The following is a 24,081-nucleotide window of genomic DNA, read 5'->3' as shown; positions in this document are numbered from 1 at the left end:
ACATTGCCTGCGTTTTATTCATCTTACACTACAGGGATTTGCCAACAATTACAATTTTTCATTAATTAATGAACACCACATCAGAACCCTTTATCAATTTATTGTTATATTTATTGTTGTGGAACGTCTGCGAAACGAGTACGTTATAGCAGCTTTAAAAAGTTGTTCCCTCACCAGACTCTCTTTTTTCCTCTCTGAAAGGTAATAAGATGGAAAAAAGGATGAAAACAAAGTTACAGCTTTACCAAAGACTGTTACAAAGCTCTGACACTGGAGACTCCTTCCATAAATGTTTAATAAGCATCTCTTTATGGAAAACTTCACATCAATGATTTTTATTTGTTAAATAACAGTATTTTGTTTCTTGGTTGAAGTTAAAAAGATGAAAAAAAGGCATATTGTCATATAACTGAGATTTAATTAGCTGCAGTTGAAAATGTTTTCCAAGGCTTATAAAATCACACGGATTAAACCAACGCAGTCTGATTAGGCCTTTAGACAGAAGAATACTGTACGTTTTTACGTCATTACATTCCTTGACTTCCTTAGGAACCAAACTAAATCCAAATCCAAATTGGGTGCACATTTGTTTACATACAGCTACACGACTATGCCTTTCAGTATCAAACACAATGCCTCAGCATGACTCCTCCACATCAGCACACAAGACAACAATGAGAGGAAATATCAGTAGAGCTGACATTCATCCCTGTCCACCCAATCCTGCACTCCGTCCCGAATCACCACGCTCACCACTACTCCAAGTCGCCTACTCTAAAGCTTCTAAGCACACTATTCGACTATGAAGGGATGCACTAGATTTGGGACAAAGCCTTCTCCTTTGTGCTGGATCATATCATATTGTTTGTGCTGTAAGTTAGGCCGGTGTGGTCGGGATAACCCAGGATAACGCTGGCATCTTCTGTGGAAAAACTGAGACACATTTAGGAATCCTAAAATCCTGTTTTTATGCTCGCTCTCATAAAGTGTCTCGCATTATTTCCAAAAACATTTGCCCGTCCAGACTGTGGTCAAACATGGAAAGTCGATTAAAAATGGTCATCTCATTGTTTTTATTTTTCCATCTTCCGTCTTTCCATCTTCCTTTCACATATTTGATTCTGAAGTATAGATTTTCTTTTTGTGCAGGTGATTTATAAGTCCATTTGACCTTGCGTTGACCCCAATCATGTTCTGTCACCCTGAAGGATATGATTATAGCACATATTTTCCTATACGAGCTCACGAGGAAATGATCTTTCATTAGTGGTGAAGGAACGAAGCACAGTGTCATGAGACAAAGAGGAAAACTGGATGAGGTGGAAAACTTTAGAGGTGACACCGTTTCTCCATGATTAAACCACAGATGAGCAGGAAACGATAGCAATTACACAGAGACCAGCTCAGCTCAGCTCACATGTTGGCTCAGCTCGAACCCTCCGCCCTACAGGAACCCTGGAGCAACGAGATAAGGAGAGGGGCGCTGCTAAATTTACACAGGAAAAGCAGGAAATGTGACAGTTTCCCTCTAGGACAACTAGTGTGAGGCAGTCAGGCTGGCCTTGGAGGGGATCCTGTGGAATACAGGGAGGAGGAGAAAATTAAAAAAAAAAAAAAAAAAAAAAAAGAGAGAGCAGGGAGTGAAGGAGGAATCATCAGGAGGAATATACTGGAGGCTGGAGGTGTGAGGGAGCTGGAGGACCAGACTGAATGTGCATCTCCGCTCCCTTCTCCTCGGTCAGTCCAGACGGAGCGATGGCTGATAACAGCACTCATCCCATCCTGGATATACTTCAGACCTTCGGCCCGAGTAAGACACTTCGCTCTCTGTATCTCAGTATATTTCTCTCTGTTATTAAGTGCTGAAGAGTTTCAGGGCAGCAGACAGAACTGTTTTTAGTGGATATGGAAAATCAAATAGCTGAGAATTTTACTACAGCGAGCCACAAAAACACGACAGAGCTCAGGTATTTTCCATTCACAGCTCCTAGTGTATGAATTCCTTTATCCTGTGAACAGAGAGACACTTATTTATCCTTTTCTAAACACAAAATAGATTTTTTTATGGAAATATTTTAGATTTCTGTCTAGGTTTTTCCATCTGTCAGAGCCAAGAGCCATTGTAGAGTTGCTAAAGCAAAAGTTTTTGCACCCTTACTTCAAAATAAAGACATTTAATGCGAGTATGGGTTTTATCAACATATCATCATTATCCTAAATAACTGAAATGCTCAAATAATCATCTATTTCAAATGTTATATGAATAAATGTGAACTTTCTTCCTATTTGGCTCTAAGGACTTTTTCATGTTTCCTGCTATTTGGTTTGGACTTTTTCCAAATCTTTCAAGCAGATCTTTTATTTATACATTGTGGGGTCTCAAAAGGCATCAGTGAACTTGTGATACTATAATTACAGCACAATGCAAACAGAATGCTAAAAAAGAAGGTATTTTGAGATTATTTTCCAGAACAGAAAAACAAAAAAATACTCAAAAGTTCTGGCCACCCTACTGTAGCCAAACGTAGCTCCTAGGACAGCAACAGAACTACAGGAAATTCATCTTAATCATATTTCCACATTAAAGACTTCCTTAATCATAGTTTAAACCCTGTATACTATGTATTGGAATGTTCTTCTAGTGTGTATCCTAGTGATTAATTATTGTAATTAATTAATTCACTTAAAAGAAACCAATTATGTTGATAACTATATGACAAAAATAATAATTGTTTTGCAGCACTGTTTTTAAGTGTAATCTGTTATATATGTTCTATGTGTCAGTGTTGTTTTTGGCAACTATTGTGCTGCCTTCTTGGCCAGAGTTCGCTTATAAAAGGGATGTTTATCTCAGGTGTGACTACCCTGGTTAAATGAAGGTTAAATAAATAAATAAATAAATAAATAAATATTAGAAACCCTCATTTCAAATACCACAATACATTTTTTTTTTAATGTTCTGTGGTAAATTTTTCAACTCCGCTCCCTGCCAGTAGTAATAATGCTCAAATTCACAAAGCCCGATGTAACACCATGACACCCCATTTCAAGTTCATTTATGTGCTACGGCTTCCAACATAATGAGGAACAAAATTGCCTTGCCGCCGCATAATCCTCATTAGCCATCTGAAAGCCGGGTTATATCTGCCTGAGCCAAACAGCTCTTCTAAACACTTCAGCAGAGCGGAACAGCACAGCACGACTCCTAACTGCTTTTACCGAAACTTAGGAAAGACAGCAAAAGAGAAAAATAAGAAACCTCAGCGTTTGTTTTCTTCCTTATGTCGTCTTAGAGAGGTTTCTTGTTCCGCTGTCGCCTCTGGCTTCTTTGTTAGGGACCACATTGTGAGTTGGCTGAGTTGACTTGCTGTGAAATGTAATACAATACAACATGAAAGCAAGAAATAATTTAATAATTATTAGAAAAAAAAAAAAGACAAATACAATGATTTATGAGTAATAAGATGGTAAGCATTGAAATAAGTACTGGCAATATATTGCTGGATGAATAGTCCTAACTGTAATATCACATATATTCATTGCTGGGTTTAATTTAACAAAATCGCATCCACACTTATTATTCTGCAGCTTATAAAATAGCACATGATCCAGCATGTCCTCGTATTTTGCATTTTATTTTACTTCTACCAGGTGTTGACAGTTATCTAAATGAAGCCTGAGATACTAAATTGAATGTTGAATGTAGGTTATTTTATCACGCTATTTTGAGAAGAATTAATAAAATAATAGGAATGTTTTTGTTAATACGATGTGCCCTCTCATAAAGAAAACATATTCACGGTTTGAAGGATAAGCTGACCGAGCACTCCTCTGCTACACTTACGGCTTACTTTACGTGTGGTTCATCGTTTTACCACAGCAGATTTGGTCTTTGAGATATCTCCTCCAATGTTCTCCATGTGGAGAAAAAACTTTTAGCAGATTTTAAAGAAAGATACTATTGATTCATTAACAATATCATGGTACGTATTTAATGTTGGCCTCAGATGACATGCTATAGTTTTTGAGTGTATTTACATCACACTTTCAACTGCCTGGACTTAATACTGCTCCTCACTCGAGCCAATATCACGCAAGAAAAGTCTGAACGACATTTAAAAAGAAAAATATATTCTCATTTTATTTTGCATTGATTGTCATTTCTCCTCCCTCTCATCAGGAGACTTGATCCTTGCGTTCTGTCTGTCCATGGTGGTGGGACTCCTGCTGGGCGCTTTGGTGTACGTGGTCCTCACTTGGATGGGGCGTCGTCGTGCATCTGCCACCATCACCCGCATGCCGTCACCGCGCTCCTCGGGCCGCCCTTCGTCCCCTCGCACTCTCCCCGCCTTCAGCCGCCAGTGCAGCGCCTACGACCGTCGCAGCAACAACAGCCTGGCCAGCGCTGCCTTCTCCTTCCATCGGCAAACCTCGTCTTCACCCATCGATCACCCCGACCTGCTGGGTCGCAAGGACAGCTTCAGGGCCTCCACCTTCCACCCACTGATCCAGTGCAGCCAGATCGCACGTGAAGCCGAGGAAGGAAACCACGGCACCCTGACCAGCAACCCCGGAGCCACCAGCACTAACAGCACAGCCGGCTCCATGGTCACTCCACCAAGGCCCAGGCCCAGACCGGACTCGTTCTGGGGCAACAGCAGTGTGAGAGGCCTCAGTGCCACACAGACTCCTCCACCGGCGTATGACAGCATCATACGCGCCTATCAGGAGACCTGCACTTGAGGGATGAGGATAAAATAAGACTTGATGATCTCTTGGGGAATTGGGAGCAGCTTTACAATGCACAGTGTGAAAACAAAATTGTAATTTTTGTTACTGTCATTGAGGTAGATGTACAGAGAGAACAACTGTATGATATGATTACTGACACTTAAATTGGACAAGCCACTATTACGGAATATCAGTCACATTCATTACCAGACTGTGTAATGACTGAACGCTGATGACTCAGTATGCATGGAGTCATTGTTATTAAAATGTGTCCATTCACAGTATATTTTGTTGATATCATTAATAAAAAACTGATTCAGACATGACTGTGTATTCTTATTTGAATAAGCTCCTTTAAAATTTCTTCTATTAAGCTTTGCTTTCACGCTTTCATGCATGTAATATGCACCTTAATCTTTATAATTAACACATCGAAGATTTAAACTTCTTTCATTGACACGGTGGTCCGTTTTCACTTTGGTTAACGCTTTCCTACGTTACCCGCAATGCCATTCTACCTGCTGATAGGGGTGCAGGTGCATTTAACCTTCGCTTCATCTCTAGCAAAAGAGAGTGATGCAGCGGCGCTTTAGTCCTTATTCAGCCCACCTTTCTCTCGTCATCTGTACACTCTGCTCAAACAGATCAGCTTCCAAAGCTTCAACTTTCACGCTAATTCCACCATCAACGCCATTGTTCTCATCATGTCATAAACCACTAACTAGCCACCTTTCTCTCGTCATCTGTACACTCTGCTGGAACTCAGCATCGCATAGCTGTGTCACAATCTGGGACATTGCGTCCAGAGTTTGCTCCAACGTCTGCACAACGTCCATGCTGGATTTCTCATTAATATGACTAGAAGATGGTGAGTGGGAAAATAAGCTCTTGCTCTTTTGTTTTTAGGAGCTAAAGTATTTCTCCTAATAAATGTCATTGTAACTGCGCTAGCAATAACAATGTCCCGCTAACTTCTCATGGGAATTACAAAAAAAACACCAACGACCAACAAATTAGCACCTAAATCACTAAACAAATCACAAATATTTCAATATAAACATATTGAATGTGTTTCAGGGTGGAGTTTTCCTTTCATAAGGTAGAGTTTTCCTGTAAATATGTAACAGTTCATGAAATGTGCAACTATAGAAAGATGCTCTCTGATACAAGACAGCTTAAGTAACATATCTTTTTTATGCCACAAGCAACATGCAGGCTTTTGGCCTACTGTGTAAACAATGAGAATGAAACAAAAACCTGATTTTAAAAAACAGCCTTAACACCACTCTCCACAAACCCACAGCAGATTTGCAAGAGTGTTTTAAGATGAATATATCACCTTTACCTTTGCAGTTTATATCACGGTAGAAACAGGATTCTCTACCATTTGTTTAACAGTTGATACATTTTGTCCTGGTTTATCATTTTTAACGTAAACTTCATACTAGGACACACCCTAAACCAATTTACAAGGGTTGTTTCTAGGTATAAGTAGCATAAGCAGTCATTTAGGGTCACACCACTAGGGGGCCACATAAGAATTCATGTTTTGTAAGATATTTTGGTGCTAAGAGACCATGCACTCATGGATGCTACCAAGCTTTTACAGGGTCGCCTTGAGGTCTGCAGTTTGAGAAGTATGACTGTAGTTTCTCAGTAGCTAGTATCAGAGAAACAAGCACAACGAAATATTTCAACAGCCTGTCAATCAAATAAACCACTCCACTGGTCCATGGTGAACACAGCACATGACTGAAATGTGTTCATACATACAACGTTTTTGGGAGGTATGCTGTTAAAAGTGCATTGCTTACCTCGTCTGCTATACCTCTTCCAGACGATCCCTGTTTTGCTTCCTAGTAGAGCCTTAAGACAATTACGCAGTGCAGTTACAACTTTTATTTGGTGAAAAAAAAAGGCCTAGACTTAGATACAGTTTTCTATCACTTCCTAATAGAATGGGAGGATTGGCAGCTCCCTCGTTTGAATTATATCAGCTATCTGCTCAATTAAACTTTATACTGGAATGGCATTTAGACGATCCTAATTCAACCTGGATTAGTGCAGAAGCAGCAAGTATCGGATCTGTCCCCCTTCAGAATGTATTGTATATTTCATCCACAAAATTATCAGATTTAGTCAAAGGTAATATAATTCTTAATAATATGGTTAAAGTTTGGAGGCTAGCACGCAAAATAGAGGGTTATTCCGCACTTTCCGCATCTTTCGCCATTAACACCTATACACAACAACCCAGATTTCCCCCCTGGACTGAATGAGGGGCTATCAATCTGGAAGAAACAAGGGATTTGTGCCATACGTGATGTGATAGAAAACGATAAGCTGATGACAATTGACCAGATTATTACAAAGTGCAATATTGATAAGAAACACTTTTTTACTTATCACCAAATACATAGTTTTGTGTCGAAAAAACTAAAGGATCACCCAAGTGGTGTTGGTCTGTCTACATTGGAGGTACACATGAAAAAATTGTTGTCTTCCCGGTCAGCACTTAGTGGTTTTTACAATATACTCATAAGTTCAAACAAGGACAATTCGGATAAAGTCAGGGGTTTGTGGGAAATGGATATTATTGAGGAGGAAATACATGAAGCAGACTGAAGAGCAGCATGCGAAATACCCTCTTGTTTAGCAGATAATGCATCCTGGGAAATGCAGTTTAAAATATTGCACAGGTTACATATTACTCCGGTACGCAGGCACAAAATGAACCCGAATTTATCCAGCTTCTGCAATAGATGCAAGACTGCTGAGGGAACCTTCATACACTGCTTTTGGGAGTGTTTCAAGGTCCAACAGTTCTGGTCAGGTGTTTTCTTAGAACTGGAGAAAATTTTCTCCTGCCCTCTGCAGTTAGGACCTAAGATCTGCCTACTGGGCCTTACACAGGAACTCCCTCATGGTTTTAAAGGTACTCAGCTCTTGCAAATATTGCTACATTGTGCTCGTAAGTGTATTTTGTTGCAATGGATAAACGGCCATAACCCCTCCGGTGGCCCAGTGGATAAGTATCGCTAAGAGACTTATCCCTAACGAAGCCTACTCCACAGCGCTAAGAGATAAACCCTTTAAGTTTCATAGGATTTGGGACCCCTTTCTTAAAAATCTAGGTGTAGAGGCGGAACATATGTTATTCCTGGGAATAAAAAATCTAGCATGGAAGGAATTTTTTTAATATTTCATTTCGGTTATATATTCCATGTATAATGTGTGTAATATCCCTTCCTCTGTATTTTGCTGTCTTGTTTGTGTTTTGCTGAATTATTGTTATTATTATTTTAAATTATCCCTGTAATTGCCAAAAAACGCAATAAAAAAAGTACATTGCTTACATCCTGACAGTGACCTGATGTTCCTTGCCGGGATTTCCCTTTTCCCTGAGGAAGGCATTCTTTAATGTATCTGACGTCATGTACGGTGACCTGCAACAGCTGCAACATGACAACATTCCAAGCTTTTCGATGAACCCCAAAAGTCTTTCTATTTAACACATTAGGCATTTTTTAACTACACAAAGTACGGAAAATTCACTAGAAAACTGAAACTGCTGCTTCTTGTCTAATGACCACCAGTTATGCGGATTCTGGTGGCTGCTCAAGATTGGTGCTAAGAAGAACTAATGCGCTGTTATAGGAAAATAATCCAGACCAGGGTAGTGTGATTGAGTCTGAAGTTTGTTATTCTTCTTATACCACAGTGATTTGCCAACAATTACAAATTAATCAAATCATATAATTTGCATAGATTACTGCATTTTTCTATCTGAAATATACTGTGGAGGTTAAAATTCTTATTTTTATTACATTTACAGTGTTTAGCAGACGCCCTTATCCAGAGCGACTTATAGAAGAGCTTCGGAGTCTCTATCAAAAACACATCCTCATGCTAGGTCACTAGGTCAAGGGACTAAGAGCTCCATCGAGAGCATTTAGTGAAAACCAGCTGTTTTACATTACTGGTTTTAATTCAAGAACATAAAAAATAAACAAAGCGAGCCATCGCAAACCCTTAAATTAAAACAAATAAAATTAATCTTTCAATTATGACAAAAGAAACATGCCGTATAAACAGAGGATGGGCTACTCTGACTGTAGACCGTAGACCGTATAACAAAAGCCTCAGCTGATGGAAGATTGTTATTGTTAATATGATATATTATTAAATATTTCTATTGGAATAATAGTGAGTCAAAATAACCTCCACTTCTGTCTTTCAGTCTTTACCCTGATCATTCATTTCGTGTTCCCAGCTGTCTGTGCATTTGACCTTTTATGGAGTTTTGGGGGCGTCGCTACATGCAAATGAGCTGTGTGTGTGTCGGGAATGTGTTTGCACTTTACAGGTTTATCAACATACGCACACGAGTATGAAGAAAAGCCACGTTTCCAAAACTTTAGTAAATCAAGCAGCAAATTTTCGTTCGGTTTGGCTCACGCAAACCTTTACACACATCTTTACTAGTCGACTAGTAACTCAAAGAGAGAAGATGACTAGCTGTTTTTCCCCCCATAGTTAAAACAAAATCAGATTCTGTTAAATGCTAATAAATGACATACAAATTACTTTTCCTGCTCCAAGGTTTCTTCAAGGTGCACTGTGAGCTACAAAATAAAGAAAGAAATAAATCAAAATGTGAAAAATATTAAATCTGTGCATCACAGTACACCATTTTATAACCATTAGACATTTAACCTGGGACTTTTCATAAATATGGAAAATGGTATTTAGAGAAAAGTTTAGTATTAGTAACAACAGTCATACATTTATTTATTGATATCTGTGGCCTACATAAAATATAGGATTTACAAATACAAATATTTACTTCATATTTCTGACAAATATATAGGTGTGTTAATGTAGTTATCAAGCAAGCTAGCTGTTTATGTTGTATTCCTAACTAGCTAAACCAGCTAGCAACCAAAAGTTACAATGTACATATTACTCATTTTGACTAATAACATGTGTGTTACTAAAAGATGTGTAATTATAAAGTAAATGTGAATTTTTTTATTTAAAACCGCTAATAACCTGTACATGTTCAACTGAAAAAAACATTACTTACCCGCATCTAGCCCATCCGAATTGCGCATGCGCAGTGAGTCGACGCTCTCAGCGACTGTCCATTGAAAATTAATGACTCATGAATCGTTTCAGTGAATCAGATCATTTGACTCGGCTCACTAATAAGAGCCGACACTTTATGGTCCCAAACGGGTCATTCCCTTTTTTTTTTTTTAAACCAAGTTATTGACTGGTGTTTGTTCCTATTTTCATATTGAAAATGCTTAACAAAATGTTCTGTCCACATTCTAATTAATAAAACAATGTTACTTTGAATTGTATTTTTTAAAATAATAGTAAATCTGTTATACAGCTTCATCCACACAGCTGAGAGTCAAACACGTCTTACCATTCACATTAACGAACATATTAGATGTAGAAAAGAAGTTTTCATATAATGAAACCGATTAAATTTCACTGCAAGAGTAACAACACTGCATACATCTGTATTAAGTATTGATGTATCAAACGAGTCGGCTCCTTGAATCGACTCTGTAAGAGCCGACTCTTTGAGAGCCGACTCATTTGATACCTCGTTGCTACACTTAACCGTGAAAGTGCTGTAAAAGTGATAATATTCCATTAAAAGAAAATAAAAAAAAAAAAGACTTTTTCCAGTGTAGTCTTATGTAATGAGCACTTTACTGTAGAACTGGCTTAATTCTGTCTGAAATATTTCCGGAATAATAAAATACAGTGTATTTAGCATGTTTGCTAACTGCTCCACTTCAACATCCTTAAAAACAGCAATCAGTTTGCTAGTCTGTGCAACCCCTAAACTTGTGCTGTGTTTAAATTTTACTCATATTTTCATTATTTTGGCATTATTTCTGTTATTTTAACAATTCAAGCTGTTTATTCATGACAACACTGTCACCCAAATATGGACACTAAGAACTAGCTAATGATTGAGGCTAATGACCTAGTAAGCTAGCACTTAGCTGTTAAGTCTTTTACACAGATAAAGTAAAAAGTGGAATATAAGGAAAAAGGACTATAATATTTCCCTCAAATGTGTTGATAAATTATTACTTTGCATGATTAAAATTACACTTTAATTACATTTAGCATGATTGCTAACCCAACTTCTATGGGTTCTGCTAAACTGAGAAACATTACAACTCCTATATCTTATTTAAATTTATGCAGTAAAGCTAAAATATCAACAATAATAGTCAATAGTTATATGTCAACTATCATTTCTATGCCAAAGGAATTGATAATAATTATAAAAATTAAAAAATAAACAGATAAATAAAGAATACTATCAGGGATTTAAGTGGAATTGAAAAGTTTGAGTCAAATAATCTGTTCACAAATACTCTTGTTTTGTTGAAAACATTTGTTAATGTAGATATATAATTACATAGATCAGTGGATACAGATTATATATGATCAAATATCAGTAAATCATTGCCTTAAGAATCCAAAATGTGTCGTATCATGTGAAAGGCTTAAACTGCTAGTATTTTATAATGCATTTTGTTTATTTTTGCTATTAAGAACACACTTATATAGGAGTGTCCAAATGAAGCTCTCACTTTGCTCAGCATACAGTATAAACAAGGACAGCAACACAACAACCTAAAAACAACAAAGCAAAAACATAAAAAACAGTATAAAATCTAAAACTCAAATATACATTATACTTCAACACACACACACACACACACACACACACACACACATATATATGTGTGTGTGTGTGTGTGTGTGTAACCTGAAATTAAAAAAAAACAAAACTTTATTATTATTATTATTATTATTATTATTATTATTATTATTGAAGGTGATTTACATCTTATACACACACACACACATATATATATATATATATATATATATATATATATATATATATATATATATATATATGTGTGTGTGTGTGTGTGTGTGTGTGTGTATAAGATGTAAATCACCTTCAAATCATGTGAGACCATGACGGTAATTTAACATAAATAATTTTCCTAATTTCTGTTGCTCTCTAGACTAGTTGCCATTCTCAGTACAACATGTCTCTGGTTTATCTGCAACATGTTTATACAATAGTAATAATAATAATAATAATAATAATAATAATAATAATAATAATAATAATAATAATAATAATAATAAAGTTTTGTTTTTTTTTTTATTTCAGGTTACTTTCTAATAATATAAGTATTTTATATAAATTCATATATTTTTATTCATTCATGTTTTAAAGTAATTTGTGCATGAAAGAGTTGATTAAATAAAGAAAACAATCAGGGCCTGTGTGGTGGCTCAGTGGTTAAGGCTCTGGATTGATCAAACGGTTGGAGATTCAAGCCCCAGCACTGCCAACCTGCCACTATTGGGCCCTTGAGCAAGGCCCTTAACCCTCTCTGCTCCAGGGGCCCTGTATCATGGCTGACCCTGTGCTCTGACCCCAGCTTCCTAACAAGCTGGGATATGCAAAGAAAAGAATTTCACTGTATATGTAATGTATATGTGACAATTAAAGGCTGCTTCTGCTTCACACATCCTGTTATATTCACTTTTTGAACATATTTTTGCAGCAATAAAAAAAAGGTGATAATATAACGATTCATATCTAGAAACTGGAGAATTAATAAAATATATTTATTGAAAAATAAATTCAGAAATATTGACCTTCTTGCAGGTAAAGAGCTAATTGTTCCTCATCTGAAAACATCGTGAATGCCACAAGATGGCGCCGTGCTGGTGGAATACTCTCGTAAATACGGTAAACACTCGACTCCATTTTGTTGTTGCGTCATACTCGAGGGTTTACGGTAATTGCGTAGCTCAATATGTCGGAAGCTTCCTGTTTATTGTGGGTTTTGACTGCAACTGTCTTAAATGAAAACTGGGAAGAGATTTCAATAAATTATTCCTAATATTCAAATTTCTATAAGACAAGGTAAATTATCATATTGTTGTATTTTATATGCTGTAATTGGACGTATGTTAGAAACCGCTAACCCAATCTGGTTAACATTAAAGCAATAACAGTGAGGTGGCAGGATAACATTGTGATGTTTTTGCAATATAGATTTATATATTTTATGTAATTATGTTGTTATACGATAAAAATGAACAGTTAAACTTTTAACAGTTTTATCAGTCAGCTACCAGGACAACATCACGAGATCATGTTGTATTATTAGAGCAAACCTGAGGTCGAATATCAAAATCCTCCTTGTTTTATATAAAGTGCACTTGAAGCCGTTATGTCTTTCCTTATATTAGTGCACTATGTAGGGAGCAGGGAGCCATTTTGAACTCAGCCCTTGTCTTGCCTTGACAACCTTTAAAACTAAACAGTTTGCATTGACGTGGTGTAAATATAACTATATAACTATGTTATTCAGGAAATCTGTTTCTTTTAGACAATCTGTAAGCTTTTTATGATTAATCCAGAGCTTTTAATTCCATAATATTCACATTAAAACAATAAATGAATAAGCTACACAAGTTTAAAAGCATATACATGTACCTCCAGTGCTGTCCTTGAACTCTAGGGCAAATTTATGTTCATCACAGAGTGTACCTTTAACTGAAGAACCCAAAGGTTCACTACTTATTGGTGATATTTTGCTTCTCCATCAATGTGCAGATGTCGGTCACCGCTTTGCGCCTGATCCCATGTCGGAGGCTGAGCTCGACAGGTCCAGGCCTGAAGAAAGTCATCCCATGGAAAGCCTTTCGTATGTCTTCTGGTACTCTTTTGAGGTTTATTATCATTATTGTTATAATGTACATCTGAAAAGTTAAAAAAGTTGCATCCACCTATTCAAAATCTGCTCAGAGGATACAAAAGAGGTTGGGAGCGTAACCTTATTAGAGAGTTATTAGAGAATATTCATGTTTCTTTGTCTTCTTTATTTTTGTCCTAAAGGTGTACAAACTTTTGCACACAGCTGTAACTTCTGTGTGACTCATGTGGACCGTGTTATTCATTTTGCTTATCTCTATTTCTTTCTTTCTTGCAGGGAAAATCGCTAAAGTAACTGGAGCCATTGTACTGGGGTAGGTTTTATAATTTCTACTATTTTAATCTGATGTTTTTAATCTCGAGTAGCACTCCTATCTTATACATCATATAAAATGACTTTAAAAGCATTTTAGTACAGTTACTTTTCCATACTTACATTTTATACGTGGGTAAAAGCTGAGATGCGCCTTTTTTTTGCATCCAAAGGTTGTTTGTGTATACAGGAAATTATATAATTATATATTATTAATACGTATGACAATAAATATTACACGACAACATATGACTTTTACTTCTCTGTCTCAAAGGTGGTTTCAGGAAAATACTTATTAAGTGGGGAATAAAGATTACTTTTTTCAATTATAAAGATGCCTTATAATAAAAAAAATAATAATAATACTAATTCTAACATAAAAAATAATAGTAAAACTACAAATGAATCACTTTGTAATTTCTTTATATCATTTGAAATAGTTTTATTGCCATATTATGGTAATACAGGGTTTTTGCACAGGTCTTAAGTCTGAAAAAATGGAATATAAATGAAATCACTTCTAGACCTGGATGTAAGTCTGGACATTAATAAAGCATTTTGAAAAATACAAAATATAAATATTTTCCATTATATAGTTATATACACTCAAGATGCCATGGTTTTATTTTTTGCGTAAACGCAGCCTCTCTGATTCACATCACGTTTCACATTTTCCCTTTTCATGATATAATAACCTTTACAAATTAGCAGGAGAGTTGAAAAAGCTTAAAATGTGCAAGAATCATGTGAAATTTGGTGCTAGTTGTGTTTTTTCGCTTGGTGTAACAGAGCAACACTGTGTCTTTACACAGCGGCTGTGTTTTCATCACATACGAGGTCGTCACGCTGAACCAGGCGGTCACCATCGACACTCAGGCTATTCTCCAAGAGAAACAGAAGTCGTATATCTACCTGACCCCCATCACTAAGGTAGAACAGGAGACCCTTGGCACCAGTACGTTCCTGCTTTTATCATTGTCGTAACATGGTCACTGATAACCTTACAGTACAAAAACACTATTTCACACTGACTCATAGAGCAAAGGATCATATCATCTGTTAATATTCTACTCCTTTATAGGTTCAAAAACACATGCATCAGTGAGTCACGTAACAGTTTTCTTGTTGCCTAAATGTTGATCTTAAACTTTTTCCCCCAGATCTTACCTATAAAGCCAGGAAGGAGCTTCATAAAGCAGCAAGAAAACTTATAGAAATTTCATCCCGAGTCCTCCACCGTCCCCTGGATGGTAAGGAGCTAGCTCTAGTTACACTGTTATGTTATGTAAATACAGTGGCTTCTGGACTTACTCATGAAAATGAGCGAATATTAATATTCGAAAACAAGAGTTTCAGCTCAAACATACAGGGGCATTGTATTGTTTTTCAAACCCAAATTTCTTTCACGTATTATTTTTCTACATAACACCAGTTTCAAACTTCTCCACATCCTTATGATTATTATTTTATGACACTCTCCCTGGAGAGAAGAACAGCACATAGTCTCTTCCTGTAATGTTTAACAAGATTGGAGACACTTGTAGAGGACCTCAGTCTGCTCATCTTTTATATTCTTAGGCATGTGGACTTGGCTTTTCGATTCAGATCACAGGTTTTCAGGAGGGTTCCAGTCCTGAGATTGTAAAACTTAGAATTTTTTTTTTTTTTTAATCATAGTGAAAGCTTTATGTCTGAACCTCCTGGCAGAGGCAACCTGTCGGATATTTTGGGCTGAAATATCTTGGTACTTAGCAGGATTCATGACGCCATTGATCACAAAATCACAAAGCATCAATGTCCCACATTCATATTTTGTAGAATAAGGTAGACTCTGATTTTTTATTTTGTTCCTATACTGTGTGTGTGTGTGTGTGTGTGTGTGTTAGAGCACCTAAGCCATCTGGATGCAGATCCTCGTGAGTTGGCTCTGTGGATGTTGCTGAAGAGAACCCGCTCCTCCAGTCGGTCAGAGCGCCTGCAGGCCGTACAGGACCTGGCACAGAGTCACTGGCAGGGTGAGAGAGAAAAGTGTGAAGAAATTTACCACTAGCTCTTAAATCTCTATCCACTGCATCTGTAGCGTATGTGATTACCACAGACAGAAATTCCCAACGTGTTTCCTGTACAGAGAAAAGCACAGAAATGGATGTCTAGGGCCAGTTGTTCAATACAGAATAATTATTTGTAACGCACTTTCAGGAAAGTTTAATGAAGCTTTATCCACTAACTCGCTTTCAGTAAGCGCTTTATCCTGGTCAGGGTCCCGGTAGATCCAGAGTCTATCCCTGGAACACTGGGTGTGAGACAGGAACACAGCCTGGATGGGATGCCAGTCAAACACATGGCACCATGTGATGGAGTTTTAAGCAAATAAACATGAACAACTAACTAACTGAATGAATGAATGAATAAATAAATAAATAAATAAATAAGCTTTTTTTTAAACATACCAAATGTTCATCGGCCTAGGCTATTCATTCAATACACTTCTTGTGCACTTTACAGTAATGCTCTGTAAATAAACAAACAAACAAACAAACAAACAAACAAATAAGGCCACTTTTGTGACCTTAAAATGTGTTCAGTGACCAAGAAATCTTGAGAATACTTTTATTGTTAGAGTTTTACTTATAAACTGTCATTGTAAGTATGTTTAAGAGTTAAAAAAAAAAAGTTTTTCTTTTCTCAATACAGAGAAACATGTTAGCGTTGTCTGTGGTAATAACTCATATGATAAAGTAGATTGAAAAAATTCTAAATAATGTATAAAATTGAATTTCATTTTTCATTTTTTTAAAATAGCATTTGGTTATTAATGAATAGAAATAATATAAAATGTTCTTTTTGGTATTAGATGAAGATGTCTGATTTCTGTGTGTAGTCTACATTAACTCTATGGTCTCATTAACTCATGGTCTTTGTGCTCACGTTGTGATTTATTTCTGCGCGGTTTCTGATTGGCCCGCTGACCTGTCAATCACAGGTTATCAGTACCAGACAGCGGCTCAGTCTATAGACCAGCGCACGGCTATAGGTCTGGCTCGGACCCCGAACGTAGACCTGCGCTTCTTCCTTTCCCCACCCGTGCTGCCTAAACTGGAGGATGTGAGTGTGTATATCTATGACGTGTGTGTGTTATTGAATTCTGCTACATTATGAGATCTCGTTGTTTGCACTGATGTTAATGCTGCCTCATGTTGTCAGGAATTTCTAATAGAGGATGGTTTGAGGCAGCTGCTGGCCTCTCTGCCCCAGTCAGAGGTGGATCAGTGTGTGCAGTATTTCACCTCACTGGCACTGAGAGAGAGCACTCAGTCCCTCGCCTCTCAACGGGTCAGCAACACACACACACACACACCTACACACACCTACACGCACTCATACAAACTCCACTCATACACACTCTCACGAACATAATACAACTTTTTCAAGCACAGTCATGAAAACATCATTATAACACACGCTCAGAAATAGGCATTGTATTTAGCATTTTACGCCACAGCACTCTTGCGTAAACTGTTCTCAATTCTGATTGGTCAGAATTTTCTATAACTGCAGCTCTGACAGTAGTGCAGCTACAAATCACAGATTTATACGAACATGCTCATTCTAATACGTTATCTTTTCTAATAGTAACAGTTTACATAGTGGACGCTCCAAATAAACAGATTTAAAAAACGTGTAATCGTTGATATGGTGAAGTTTTAATCTTAAGGAAGGATTATTTATCATTTATGGAAGGAGTCTCCAGTGTCAGCACTCAGTGGTAAAGCAGTAACTTGAAGTTTTCAGACACAGAGGGACACAAACTACATTGTTTTAACGCAAGTGATAACAGGAATTAATGTGTTTTGTGGATATTCCACAACATGAAATGTAACTATAAATGGATAAAATGTATGACGTACGTTTAATCAGTTAATAAATTAAAAGATGTAATGGTTGACACAATTGTGTATGTTGTTGTCTTAACACTTTTTCGTGTTTGTTGTGATTGTAGGGAGGGTTGTGGTGTTTCGGGGGAAATGGACTGCCCTATGCCCAGAGCCTCACCTCCATCCCCTCTGAGAAGGTGGAGTCTTTCTGCCTGCAGGCCCTCGTACAGCACTCAAAGGTGAACACACACCCACACACACACACACACACCCACACACACACACACACATAAAGTGCTGTATTAATATATCTAATCTTTACCACACAGGTCCCGAGTCATTGTGATCACATAGTGGCCAACAGAGGACTGCAGCTTTTACAGAGAGTCTACCAGCTTCGACGGGATTCGCAGAAGATTCAGCGCAACATCGTGCGCATCATCGGGAACCTGGCACTGAACGAAAGCTTACACACAGACATAGTGCAGTCAGGTTCGGCTCAATCTTCACACACAGATGGAGCAACGTGTTCTACTTCGTGCTTATCTTGTTGGAGTTTTAATTTAAGACGCTGTCTACACCTGGTTTAATATCTGGACTGTATACAGATAAACACTGCCTGTATTTGAACATGTGAAGCTTTTCAGGTTTTACGTAAGGAGTAAAAAAAAATGGCAGTATGAACCAGAGTAACTGTTACCACCCAGGAGATGATTATCCATTTATAGTTACATTTAATGTTGTAGAATGTTCACAAAACAAGTTAGATCCTCTTAATGCATACATTATAGTAGCTACAAAGCATAATTTCCTCACCAGCCTCTCTCGTAATAAGTTTTTAAAAACGTAGCTTATCTCATTACCAAGAAACCAGAAAGCATAAACTCCTCTGTCTTGTAGATATCTGAAATGGTTCAGTAAAGTTACAGCTTTACCTCTGACTGTTATGATGTGCTGACACTGGAGACTCCTTCCATAAATGCTAAATAAACGTCTCCATACAGAAACCTTTAGCATATGAACGATTATACTTTCAGTGTATTTTAAAAACTGTTTATTAATAGGTGTAGATTATGTGGAGCGTCCACCATAAGTCCCTGAGTCAGAAGTCCCTGAGTAAGCTGTTACTATAGAAACGATGATGTATTAGCATGAGTGCATTAATATGCAGCTGCACTACTGTCAGAGCTGCTGTTATAGAAAATTAATCAACACCTTCTGACCAGTCAGAATCAGGAATTCAACAGCGCTATTCACATATAATTCTTATTCTAGAGTATTTAACTTGCCGTTTAGCCAAAAATATTTATTTTGAAGAATTTTAAATACATATAGGTGCATTGACACCTGATATTTTTTATGTGGATAATAAACCTGATATTTACATGTGGATAATAAACCTGATATTTACATGTGGATAATAAATATACGATATTTATGATAGATAGGACACATGAAATGACTCGATGTATGATCAGAGTTCTGTTGTGTTGCTGTAGGTTGGTTGCCTGTCCTGGCTGAGATGGCGCGGTCTCCTCACATCATACAGGCGTCCCACGCTGCCCGTGCTTTAGCCAACCTGGACCGAGACACAGAGGTGCAGAAGTACCAGGACGGAGTTTATGTTTTGCATCCACAGTGTCGCACCAGGTAATCATTCTGACTTGAAACATTTATTTCTAGATCAGTAGATTCAGTATGATATTTGCTTGTAAAGAAGCTGATTAGCTTTCTGCTCCTCTGCTGATCTGAACCCAGCCAGCCCATGAAAGCGGATGTTCTGTTTGTGCACGGCCTTCTGGGAGCTGCTTTCAAAACATGGCGACAGAAAGACTGCGATCTGACAGAAGTTGAAAAATCTGCAGGAATACATGAGGATTACACCGAGTGCTGGCCTAAGGTACGGTCTGCATCTCAGAAAGGAGGTATTCTGGGTCTGGAGATCATGTACCGCTGATCTGTTTTGCTTTTCTTGTGTTCTTATTGGATTGTTTGACCTGCAGTCGTGGTTAGCAGCCGACTGTCCCAACCTCAGAATCCTGTCTGTAGAGTACGACACGCATCTGAGCGACTGGAGGGCCAAGTGTCCCGCTGAAAACCAGAGGTAATGAAGGAAAAAAAAACAGGGGTTTGGATTCACAAAGTACATTTGTAGTGAGTTTAATCATTTGGAGGTCTGTGCAGGAAGTCTTTAGCGTATCGCAGTGGAGAGCTGCTGAAGAAGCTGAAAGCTGCAGGAGTAGGTGACCGGCCTGTGGTTTGGGTGGCGCACAGTATGGGAGGTTAGTCATCGGTGGGTCAGAGATAAACCAGCATTCATCACATTTCAGCTTTTTTTAAGCTTCATTAAAGTTCACACCTCCTGGAAAACCTGCATCATTTTCTAGTTAAAGGAAAACTCCACCCTGAGACATATTAACCATCTTTATATGGAAAGATTTCTGATGTGTTTAGTGATTCTTGGTTGCTGTATTTCGTTATTCCTGTGAGAAGTTAGCAGTTGTGTGTCGCTCAGACATCACAGGGTGACATTGTTATTGCTAGCAGAGTTACACTGGAGTTTAATAATACAAAAACATCTCAAAACATCTCAAACGTTACGTAGTTAGCTCAGAAGCAAGACCTTCTTTTCTACAATCCAGAGTAGAAGTAGTGGAGACGTTGGTGCAAACACTGGACTCGAAGTCCCAGAATGCCATGCAGCTATACAAGTTATGGCAGATACTCGGCTCTTCTAGTTAGTGATCTATGACATGACGAGTGTGGTGCCGTAGATGGCAGAATTAGCATGAAATTTGTACAGATGAGGCTGGACTAAAGGACTAAAGTGCTGCTGCATCACTCTCTTTAGAGATGAAGCACGGGATAATTCCCATTTCACCACTATCAGTACAGCATTATGGGTAATGTGAAGTTAAAACAGATGTTTAAACCAAAAATTTTCATTACAGAATAAATCTTGGACGCAGTTGAAGATCAGACGTTAATTATAAAGATTACTCTGCAAGTTGTTCAGGGTGGATTTCTTTTTTAAACATTAAACATGAACAGCGTCCTTTTTTCAGTTAGTGTGTTTTTAGTTTTAGTTTGGTGTACTTGCATGTAAGCTACAGATGAATGAGTAGACGTGTACAGACCTCTGTGTGTATTACACACTAGGCTTGCTGGTGAAAAAGATGCTCGTAGACGCCTCTAAGGATCCCGAGCTGAGCTCCTTGGTCAAGAACACAAAGGGCGTGTTGTTCTACAGCGTTCCTCACCGCGGCACCTTCATGGCCGAGTACTCCGTAAACGTGCGCTATCTCCTGTTTCCCTCTATAGAAGTCAGAGAGCTTTGCAAAGGTTGGACGTCCTTTTTTTTTTGTGCATCACGTTTTATTTAGCAGTTTTTGTTCATCGTTGTGATTTCATTCTCTCACTTTTTTAATCATTGTTGCAGACTCTCCAGCTTTACGAGACCTGAACGAGAATTTCCTCAACATCGCAAAAGACAAAGAGTTCAAGATCCTGAGCTTTGCTGAAACTCTGCCCACGTCCGTTGGCCCGATGATAAACATATTAGTGGTTCCTGCCGTGACAGCAGGTATGTCAGCTCAGCACACTGAAAAGGACATTTTTACTCCCTTAAACATGACAAAGCTGTTTGCTGATGCCGCTTTCGTCATGGTTACGGAAAATCTGTTTGGACGTCCCTCCATTTTGCAATTCATACAATTTGTGATGTCATTCCGACATGGCGTCGGCCATAGTGGACAATTTATTTATTTATTTTTTCCAGCAGATTTTTCATTTTGTTTGTGTTTATTCTGTATGATTTAAGATCACTATTTACAAGACTAGATCATTTAAAGCTGAATTTGTTTTATACCACAGCGGTCAGAGGGTGCTGATTAATCGTCTATAACAAGCAACTTTGCAGTTTAAATCACAGATTTATATTAATGCACTCAATCTGTTATTGTTTCTATGGTAACAGCTGATTCACAGAGACTTTTCTGGCAGATGCATGTAATCATTTATATGGAGATAGATTTAGCATTTATGGAAGGAGTCTCCAGTGTCAGGACATTGCATTTTATGGGTTCTTGGTAAAAAAAAAAAAAAAAAAAAAAAAAAAAAAAAAAAAAAGAAAAAGTTGCAAGAGGAATTGAAGGAACTATGGTTTATAGCTGCTATAACATAAGTGATAACAGGAACTAACTTGCTTTGTTGATGTTCCACAACATTAAATGTGATTATTCGTGGATAATCATTATGACGTTCTTAATAAAATAAATTTGAACAATCATTGGCAAATTGCTGTAGTGTAAGAGGAATAAAACACTGTGGGATGTGCTGTTATAGAAAAATAATCAAGTTCGTTGTAGTAACAGGAACTCTGCTTCATCACACCACCTCATCATTGATTATTTTCCTATAACGGCATTCACCCAACTGTTTTATTCCTTATTTTTTTCAGCGTTGTTAATAGTTATTATCATTACATCTTTATATCAATTTTTTAATTAAATGATTAAGCGAACATCGTCTCTTGGGCATTGTTTTAACTATTTGAGGGCTTTTTATATCTAAACAGAGGCCAAACAAGTTGTAGCTTACTGCGAGCGTCCATTTTTAGTTCACATCATCTCTCCAATGTCGTAAGAAGAAACTTAAAAAAATTATAAAATAAATAAATAAATAAATAAATAAATAAAGGTCAAAAAAATAAAAAAAAGAAGTCAAAAAATAAATAAAAGTCAAAAATAAATATCACGAATTTTCACGAATTCAGAGTAAACCTCTACAGAACTGTTATGCACTGTCAATTATTTCCACATTAAAATGAAAATTCTCTTTGCTTAGATCTCATCAACCCACAATCTCCTTGTACCTCTTGCAGATCTGGGGATTGGAGATCTAATAGAAGTGGCTGTCGATCATCTAAACATCTGCAAACCCGAGAAGAAGGACACGTTTCTCTACAAACGGAGCTTGCAGTTTATTCAGGATGCTCTTGGTGGACAGATAATCAGCTGAATGTTTGTGTCAACGTCTTTCTCATCTCATCTTCAGGATTTTTCGGCTCTGGAAATGATCCAGGAGTTAACAGGAAGTCATTTGGATATATCAGAAAATGCAAAATGCATATTTTTTAAAAAAAAAAACTAACACATGTGTTGAACATAGAAGAGTATCTTTAAACACTTCTCCTACTAATTGGTTTGGATTCATGTTGTACACTGATACTGTATGACCACTACACGTAGTCAATTTCATTTAAACTCTTTGCCAATGTCCTGTAACGGTAATTATTTATTTTTACTGACACTTCCTAGCACATTGTTGCAATACTAAGAACCAGGTGGAGAATCACGGTACTACTGCTGACTTCATGTTTGGTGCCACTACCTCAAAAATATACTGATGGATTTTAATTATACAAACAGTACTTTTGTGTACATCAGTGTTAGGTGTTTAAATTATTAGAGTACGAGTTCTTAATGAGGATTTAAGGGTTACATTTGTGCCAAAATGTATCGCCAGCACTTAAGCACAACAAATAAAGTGGCTGTGTGTCATCTGATGGGTTAAGAGTGGAGTCTCGAGAGCTTTGTGTAAATGATTAGCTTAATGATAATGAGAGTATACTGTACAGCCGAGTGCAGAAGTTGACAAGGAATCAAACACACAATCATGTGAGTTACTTTTACCACCATGAAATGGATTGTTTTCCTGTAACAGCACATCCTGAAGTGTTTTAATAAAAAAGTGAAGACTTTCCCATGGTGGAGTTTACAGCTTTCCCTCTGACTGGTGTGAAACGCTGACACTGGAGACTCCTTCCATAAATGTTAAACAAACATCTCCTTACAGAAAACTTCACCGTATCAACGATTACATGTTTTTAATCTGTTTATCTGGAGTATCTGCTGTGTACGAGTCCCTGTGAATGAGCTGTTACTATAGAAACGATAATGTATTAGAATGAGTGTGTTGATATAAACCTCAGAGATGTTCCTTCATGATCACAAGTGGGCACAGCTTAAATGTCTCTCACACGCTCATTTACACCTGGAGCAATGTACTCTGTAGAGTACTCAGTCTAACTTCCAGCACTGATTGGATAGGATCGATAAATACATGGATGGATGGATGGATGGATGGAATGGACTGGATGGGAGGGATACATGGATGGGTTGGAATGGATGAGAGAGATGGATGGATGGATTGGATGGATAAATGGATGGATGGATTGGTCGGAATGGATGGGGGGGTGAATGGATGGATGGAGGGATGGATGGATGAACTGGTTGCAATGGATGGATTGGTTGGAATGGATGGGGGGGTGAATGGATGGATGGAGGGATGGATGGATGAACTGGTTGGGATGGATG

At 37.6% G+C, this 24,081-nt stretch overlaps 2 protein-coding genes and 1 long non-coding RNA gene across 8 annotated transcripts; 2 read left to right on the top strand and 1 right to left on the bottom strand.

Annotated features, from left to right (window-relative positions):
- The first annotated feature begins 1,603 nt into the window (after positions 1 to 1,603).
- On the top strand, positions 1,604 to 5,052 carry myct1a (myc target 1a). Its single transcript, XM_026922848.3, has 2 exons — positions 1,604 to 1,810; positions 4,181 to 5,052. The coding sequence occupies exons 1-2, from the start codon at positions 1,711 to 1,713 to the stop codon at positions 4,741 to 4,743; spliced, it is 663 nt and encodes a 220-aa protein (XP_026778649.2). The 5' UTR covers positions 1,604 to 1,710; the 3' UTR covers positions 4,744 to 5,052.
- Positions 3,266 to 9,357, bottom strand: LOC128321633 (uncharacterized). Its single transcript, XR_008305222.1, has 4 exons — positions 9,312 to 9,357; positions 8,088 to 8,186; positions 6,546 to 6,597; positions 3,266 to 3,367 (listed from the first exon to the last, which is right to left on the bottom strand). It is a non-coding gene; the product is annotated as an uncharacterized LOC128321633 (long non-coding RNA).
- Positions 9,358 to 12,581: 3,224 nt separating this feature from the next.
- serac1 (serine active site containing 1) lies at positions 12,582 to 23,278 on the top strand. Of its 6 annotated transcripts, none has more exons than XM_053242368.1 (17): positions 12,582 to 12,721; positions 13,418 to 13,520; positions 13,794 to 13,830; positions 14,642 to 14,784; positions 14,990 to 15,079; positions 15,716 to 15,844; positions 16,813 to 16,934; positions 17,034 to 17,162; positions 17,830 to 17,943; positions 18,034 to 18,196; positions 19,204 to 19,354; positions 19,463 to 19,604; positions 19,708 to 19,808; positions 19,889 to 19,986; positions 20,864 to 21,046; positions 21,144 to 21,287; positions 22,550 to 23,278. In XM_053242368.1, the coding sequence occupies exons 2-17, from the start codon at positions 13,418 to 13,420 to the stop codon at positions 22,840 to 22,842; spliced, it is 2,142 nt and encodes a 713-aa protein (XP_053098343.1). In that variant the 5' UTR covers positions 12,582 to 12,721; the 3' UTR covers positions 22,843 to 23,278. The 6 variants fall into 6 exon arrangements, with proteins under 6 accessions (XP_053098343.1, XP_053098344.1, XP_053098345.1 ...); XM_053242369.1 differs by having other exon boundaries at positions 12,599 to 12,721; positions 13,418 to 13,508; XM_053242370.1 differs by having other exon boundaries at positions 12,600 to 12,721; positions 22,587 to 23,278.
- The last annotated feature ends 803 nt before the right edge of the window (positions 23,279 to 24,081 follow it).

Source organism: Pangasianodon hypophthalmus, chromosome 19, assembly GCF_027358585.1.
Source record: "Pangasianodon hypophthalmus isolate fPanHyp1 chromosome 19, fPanHyp1.pri, whole genome shotgun sequence".
In the NCBI taxonomy this organism is placed as follows: Eukaryota; Metazoa; Chordata; class Actinopteri; order Siluriformes; family Pangasiidae; genus Pangasianodon; species Pangasianodon hypophthalmus.
The sequence above is the reverse complement of the archived record's forward strand: the minus strand, read 5'-3'. Positions and strand labels throughout refer to the sequence as shown.